The sequence below is a fragment of the Myotis myotis genome, unplaced genomic scaffold (genome assembly GCF_014108235.1).
Source record: "Myotis myotis isolate mMyoMyo1 unplaced genomic scaffold, mMyoMyo1.p scaffold_m19_p_10, whole genome shotgun sequence".
Taxonomy (NCBI): Eukaryota; Metazoa; Chordata; class Mammalia; order Chiroptera; family Vespertilionidae; genus Myotis; species Myotis myotis.
Genome location: NW_023416314.1, coordinates 53,842,934 through 53,849,530, shown reverse-complemented (window position 1 = coordinate 53,849,530; position 6,597 = coordinate 53,842,934). Strand labels below are relative to the sequence as shown.

The following is a 6,597-nucleotide window of genomic DNA, read 5'->3' as shown; positions in this document are numbered from 1 at the left end:
TCCACATCTTGGGGAGGCATGTGCTATTCCGCAGGCTTTAGAAAGGCGCAGGGTATGTGTATCAGACAAGGCTATGGCCCCTGGGCGTTTCCAGCCACTGCTACAGCGGGGAGTTCCATGCGGCTTTGACCCTTCTCATGCAGGTGCAGCCTGGCAGCACCTGGCTTTGAGGCTGCTCCATGACTTTGTACATCACGCCCCAGGAAAACTCACTGGCACTCACACGTGCACAGCAATGAAATGCAAGCAAATGAACATTCGAGGGCCCGCCTCTGACAATGGCGATGGAAGGTGCTTGTATTTCACTCCCAGGGATCGTGCTGGGTCACTTTCTACTCTGTCCCTCGGACGGTCCCGGTGGGATGAGCTCCAGCTCTGAAGCTTTACTCGTGTCTGACTCTATAATACGTCCTCATGTTGGCCTTGCTCTGGCCCTGGGTGGCTCCCAAGTCTGTCACTACAGCAAATGAAGCAAGGCAGTGGCCCACACTTCAGAAATTCACTGGCCTAGCCATGAAAAGCTGCCTCTGAGGGGAGAGGGTGAAGATGATTTCACAGGTGTGAGTGAAGGGCTGTGGGAACCAGAAACTGCTCCAGGATGTGGTTCATGGGCTACCGGGAAGCTCTTCCAGGAGCAGAATTGTTACGTGAATATGAATTCAAAGACCGTGGGAGTGAAGATGTGACAAATTAATAAGGGAGAATGAAAGCAACTTCTGCAGATGTCATCAGGGTAGGAGCTGGCATTGCAGAGGCCAAGATATCACTTGCTGGACTCCTGGGATTAGGCTCCCAGAGACGACTGGAGAGGGGCCACTGAGGGACCAGGCTTGGAGGCAGAGCAAGGGTCAGGACACAGAGAGGCCTGGGAAGAGCAAAAAAATAACTGGAGAGGCCTCAGCATGACCTGCGTGAGAAATGGTGGGAGGCATCAACACTGAGTCTGTGTTGCTGGGGAAGCTATCGTGGAAGGCCTTGCACTTGGAGACCCCTTTTTCAGTCAGGAGAGAGAAAGCAGCCAGGAACCTGAGGAAGGAGGGTTAACGTAAAGATATACTAACTAGTAACTGGAGATTGACTTCTAAGGGATAACAAACACAGTGTGTGCACAGTAGATGGCAGGAAATGTTTGCTGGGTGCCACTAGCCAAAGTTGACAAACTATAGAGGGTTCTGGACTAAGCTACTCTGATTAGGGGAAGGCTTGATGCAGGGCATCTGCCCTGTATGACGCTGAGATTGTGTCCCCTAGACCAGGGGTCGGCAAATTGTGGCTTGACAAACTGCGGCTTGCGAGCCACATGCGGCTCTTTGGCCCCTTGAGTGTGGCTCTTCCACAAAATACCAACTTCTGCGCATAGGCCACGAAGTTTCAATCGCACTGTACGTGCGCGCCCGCATGTGGGGTTTTGTGGAAGAGCCACACTCAAGGGGCCAAAGAGCTGCATGTGGCTCCCGAGCCTCGGTTTGCTGACCATGGCCCTAGACCAGGGGTGGGCAAACTTTTTGACTCAAGGGCCACAATGGGTTCTTAAACTGGACCGGAGGGCCGGAACAAAAGCATGGATGGAGTGTTTGTGTGAACTAATATAAATTCAAAGTAAACATCATTACATAAAAGGGTACGGTCTTTTTTTTTTTTAGTTTTATTCATTTCAAACGGGCCGGATCCAGCCCGCGGGCCGTAGCTTGCCCACGGCTGCCCTAGACACACACACAGGCGCAGGCTCTGCCCTCATGTGGGTGTCCATCCCTCACCCCGTGGTACCAAATGGGCAGTCCGTATACTAAAGAATAACACAAAGTTTTCAACATTCAAACTCTTGAGCTTTTATTACACAGATGTGTGCGCCCTCTGTCAGCATCTGGGGATGTAGAACTCAATGACTCGGGGTCCGTGCCCTTAGGGGGCTCACAGCCCCGTCTCCTGAGAGCAGAGAGAAGGAGCTCAGTACTTGTTGGGCAGGCCGGGAGGTCTGTAGCGATTGGGGTCTTTGCCACTCCGGCCCCATCTGTTGGCTTCCTGGTCGGCCATTCGGTCCGCCAATCCATGGCCGCTGTCTCCATGCTTAAGAAGGTCAGTGAGTCTCGGATAAGTCTCTCTGGCATCACTGGGATGGAGGAGGGCAGGTAGGAGGTGAATCAGGGGCTGAGGAGAAGCAGCCCCAGCCTCCCCTTTCCAAGGGATTAATGACTCTGGGAGGAGCCTGGAATGAGGCTAAGCACTGACCCTGCCTGGGCACAGCCCACTCAGCCCCGGGGTGACGCCCTCCCACTGGGAGAACAGCACCTGGGGGAGGGGAATCAGTTCTGAGCCCTCAGTTTCTCTTTTTGGGGGACAGGCCCACAAGCTGTTCTCTGGCTCTGCTGGCAGCCCAGGCCCTGTGCTGGGCAGGGATGGAGAAGGTGGAAGGAAGAACATGAGGAGGAGCCCACAGCCCCAACAGGGTCCTTCTCTAGGGCCTACACACCCTCCTGATCCTCAAAGTCAGCCAAGCTCTGCTCACCCATCCAGCATCCCCAGGAGCCAGGTTACCTGATCACTTTGGCAGCCCAGGCTCCGCCAGGTCCCCTTTGGGCAGCGTCATAGTTCCCCCGGGCGTGGAAGTATTTGTCTGAGTTTTTGTAATTGGCTTCTCTCATGTCAGAGTAGGCTCTCCACATGTCTTTGGTTCCTGGGAAGGGAAATGTGAGATGAAGGTAATCACAACTTGGCATAATAGAGGAATAAACATTTCCTTCTACTGATTGTATGATCTCAGCATTCGACTAAACCCTTGGAGATTATACTGGTTTGAGATAAATATATATATATTTTTTTGCATTTTAGTTTCTGGGTTAATGTTATTAGAATCACACTTGGGCCCTGACCAGTTTGGCTTAGTGGATAGAGCGTCGGCCTGCAGACTCAAGAGTCCCAGGTTTGATTCTGGTCAAGGGCATGTACCTTGGTTGCAGGCACATCCCCAGTAGGGTGTGCAGAAGGCAGCTGATTGATGTTTCTCTCTCATCGATGTTTCTAACTCTCTATCCCTCTCCCTTCCTCTCTGTAAAAAATCAATAAAATATATTAAAAAAAAAAGAATCACACTTGGTACAAGTTTTATTCTGTTTGACCCCATTCTAATATCTCCTGCCACTTTGTGTTGGCTGTGTGATGCGTGCAAAGGAGAGGTGGGGTGGTCCTGAAGGGATGTTTAGTTGTACAAGAAACCTCCACCTGGACAGATGCAGGGAACCCCCTGACAGGTGTGAGAACAAAGGTGATTCTGAGGGAGGTTCAGAAGCACAGTGCTCCCAACCTAGTCAATGGGAGACACTCATCCCCGTGGACAAAGGGAGGACAACTCGTCCTGAGTACATCTGAACATCTGGGCACATTCGGCACCTCGGCAACTGTCAGAGTTCAATCCAGGCAATAAAAGTGTTGTGTTCCTTATGAGAGCTTTGAAAAATGGGGATAATAGGTATAGAACAAGGGCAACTGACCCACCAGCTCTAAAGGCCAGTGATCTCCCAATAAAATGGGCAAGTACTGCCTCTCCCAGAAGAACTGAGAAAATTCTGTATAATGTTGAGAACATTGTAGGTGTTTAATATACCATCACTTCTCTAGTCTGTAGGAAGGGGGAACAAAAAAATAAAGAAACTAAACTGAGATGAAGGTCAGAGAGTTATGGATGGAAGGAGTCTGGTCAAGCTAGAATAAAAAGGCAACGATTTTTAAAAATTAGCTGAATAGAAAAAGCGTGAAATGTAATGTACAATTGAATTTATAGCTTATATAATACCTCCAGGAGGTAAGTTATCTTCATTTTATGCATTTCTTTCTTTTTGGTGTTCAGAAAGATAGCTTTATTGAGAGGTGCAACATTTTTACTCGGAGTTACTCATTTAAACACATTCTTGGAGTCCAGACTTACATAATAAGTATTCCAAAAGTGCCCAACACATTTTGTCACTCGCAGGCAGCAAACCTGGAGGGGTTTGTGCTCAGCCTTTAGTGTGCACAGCGTCAGCTGGGGTGCTCAGAAAAGGCTGGATTTCAGGCTCTGCCCAGGAATTGGAATTTACCAAGGGGTGTGTGCACCCAGGTGTCTGCATTTCACAAAGCACCCCAGAACCCAATGATTCTCATGCCGGCTGTCCTAACGTTGTAAACAGGGACAATCACAGAAAAATAACAGCAGAATAATTCTGTGAAATAAACACCTTCTTGCCACTGTACCATGGGTGTATAGCTCTTGCTATCGTTTTCTGGCCAGGTCTCAGCCCCAGCAGAACCACCATCAGGGAATTAATTGTGGGGAGAGCAGCTCTACAGAGTTGCCTTCCAAACGCACCCCATCCCCACTATTGGCCATTTGCTCAGATAACAGAATACGTGTTCACAAATCCCTCACTCTTCCACGTGCAGTCTTGTCCGGGAGGCAGTCTGCTGCGTTAATAGCAAGGTCTGCGGGGCTCGATGACCTGGGCTAAGTCCTGCTCTGCCTTGGGACCATGTTAGGTTTCTTATTCTCTTGGTGCTTCTGTTTCTCTATTGAGTGGTGATGGTACCTACATTGCAGGATAAGGATTAATTCCTGAGGATGAAAACGTGTCCATTCATTCATGGAAATCTCTTATAGCAGTGCCTAGCAGGTGTTAAAAGCTCAGCTAACCTTGGTTGTAATTACTAAGTGAGTGGGGTGTGGGAACACACTCTATAAGTTTGGCTCACCAGCTTCATGGCTACCTGAGATATAGAAATGAGCTGTTCCTGAGTTCCCACTAGGGGGCCATAGAGCCCTATTTGTATTTAGGGAACATGACCCCCGAGTCTAGATCTCTTCCATACTTGTGATGAAAGTTGGGGTTTATACTTTATGAGGACTCAGACCTGGGGTCCCCATAGAAGGATGCGAAGTTATCCAGAAAAGCCTGGAGTTGGGGGCAAAGGACAGATGTTCTTTAAGGATACAAACTTATGTGCAACTAGAATAAGCCCTAGAGATCTAATGCACAGTATAGTGAATATAGACAACAATATTGCATGATAATCATAAAACTTGCTAAGAGACTAGATCTTAACTATTCCAACTACTAAAATGGAAGGATAATTATGTAATGTGATTGAGGTGCTAATTATCTCTACAAAGGCAATCATATTACAATACATAAATGCATCAAGAACATGTTATACACCTTAAGTCTATATAATGATATATATCAAATATATTTCAATTTAAATAAAAGTCTGGGGAAGTCCTATTATGAAAATAGTAATTCTTTCCTACCCACTGTGGCCTTTTCCCAGTGGGAACGTGGCCTTTGCTCACATAAGTCTTGGGGAAGCCAGATGCAGCCCCTATAGTCTCTGGCTCTTACCTTGACCAGCTTCTTTAAGGAAACTTAACCATCTCTGGCTGCTGACACCCAGGACGAGGGAGCAGAAAATGATGATCATGGAAAGCTTCATCCTGCTGCACAGTGAAGGGGACATACCAGGAATAATACGTTTAATTTTTTTTCCCAGGGGATAATGTTGACCCATTCTTGTATTCCAAAAGTAAACCCAACACAATTATATATATAAATATATGTCGAGAACATATATATATGTGTGTGTATATATATGTATGTGTAGATAGCTGATATATGTAATTAGACAGACAGACAGGATTCCAGAGGACCTAGTTCTCCATTTGTATGTGTCTCACTGGAATCCCAGTGAGTTCTTGTATGAGAGACTGCAATGGGCTTTTGTATAAACCAATTTCCATTTCAGTCATCCCCTGTCAGCCCTAAAATCCAACTGTACAGACCTTCCCCAAAAGACATTTGCAAATTTGTGTTCGATATACCTTTCTGTTACGTAGATGAGTTAATCTATAAATATCCGTAGGATGCTTGTTCTACCCATCACTACTTCACACAGAAGACGCATACAACAAATCTCTATCCCAAAAGTATTCCCATCTGGTGAAATCTCATCGTCAGAACAGTAGATTCAGGAGAGATGCAGAGAGCTGTGGTGCAGCACAAGAAAGCTGGTGGAAAAAGAACCCCCAAAGAGGAAAAGTGCTGGAAAGTTCTAGCACCTCACCTTGGCTGCTTGGTCCTGCTGACACCCCTGCTGAAGCTGAGCTGCCTGTGCCGCCTCCTGGGAGCTGCGCCTGGTACTATATATACTGACGCTTTGCTAGTGGGACAAATGGCAAGAGAGGTTTGAAGCAAAACATTGAAATGTGGGAACTTCCTCTTGGTCAGAACCCAGCATCCAGGACGCGATGGTTATTTTTCACACACATCTCAGTTTCCCAGATTGTGCAACCTGGCAGTTTTCAAGGATGTAGCAAATTGGGGCTTTCTGCCCATTTTCAGTCTCACACCTCGTGGGGAAGGTTTATTTTCCCTAATGTACTGACATTTGCTGTGAAGGGTAATCAATATTAAAAAGATTTGATTGAACAGTGTGAGACTGCAGGGCAAGCGAAACAGCAGAATGGGCTCCATTGCAGGAAGACAGCTCAGGATGAAGCTGGGACCCTAGGCTGCAGGAGGAGGGAAGGAAGGACAGACAACCCCCAAAAATAAAACTTCCAGCATCCCCGTA

General features: G+C 47.5%; 1 protein-coding gene across 2 annotated transcripts; it reads right to left on the bottom strand.

The window, feature by feature from the left end:
- Window positions 1–1,775: 1,775 nt before the first annotated feature.
- LOC118664897 (serum amyloid A-2 protein-like) lies at window positions 1,776–6,195 on the bottom strand. 2 transcript variants are annotated; one of them, XM_036325592.1, is made up of 4 exons: window positions 6,088–6,131; window positions 5,370–5,461; window positions 2,536–2,674; window positions 1,776–2,110 (listed from the first exon to the last, which is right to left on the bottom strand). In XM_036325592.1, exons 2-4 carry the CDS (start codon window positions 5,458–5,460, stop codon window positions 1,948–1,950), a joined length of 393 nt encoding a protein of 130 aa, XP_036181485.1. In that variant the 5' UTR covers window position 5,461; window positions 6,088–6,131; the 3' UTR covers window positions 1,776–1,947. The 2 variants fall into 2 exon arrangements, with proteins under 2 accessions (XP_036181485.1, XP_036181486.1); XM_036325593.1 differs by lacking the exon at window positions 1,776–2,110 and having other exon boundaries at window positions 2,532–2,674; window positions 5,370–5,464; window positions 6,088–6,195.
- Window positions 6,196–6,597: the final 402 nt, after the last annotated feature.

What these genes read in the sequence shown, in the direction of transcription:
- LOC118664897 (XM_036325592.1), bottom strand. Translation starts at nt 5,460, where the DNA reads ATGAAGCTTTCCATGATCATCATTTTCTGCTCCCTCGTCCTGGGTGTC. An exon ending in CCTTAAAGAAGCTGGTCAAG is followed by an intron (nt 2,675 to 5,369) that starts GTAAGAGCCAGA and finishes TTCCCTTCCCAG; the next exon opens with GAACCAAAGACATGTGGAGA. An exon ending in TGGGCTGCCAAAGTGATCAG is followed by an intron (nt 2,111 to 2,535) that starts GTAACCTGGCTC and finishes CCTCCATCCCAG; the next exon opens with TGATGCCAGAGAGACTTATC.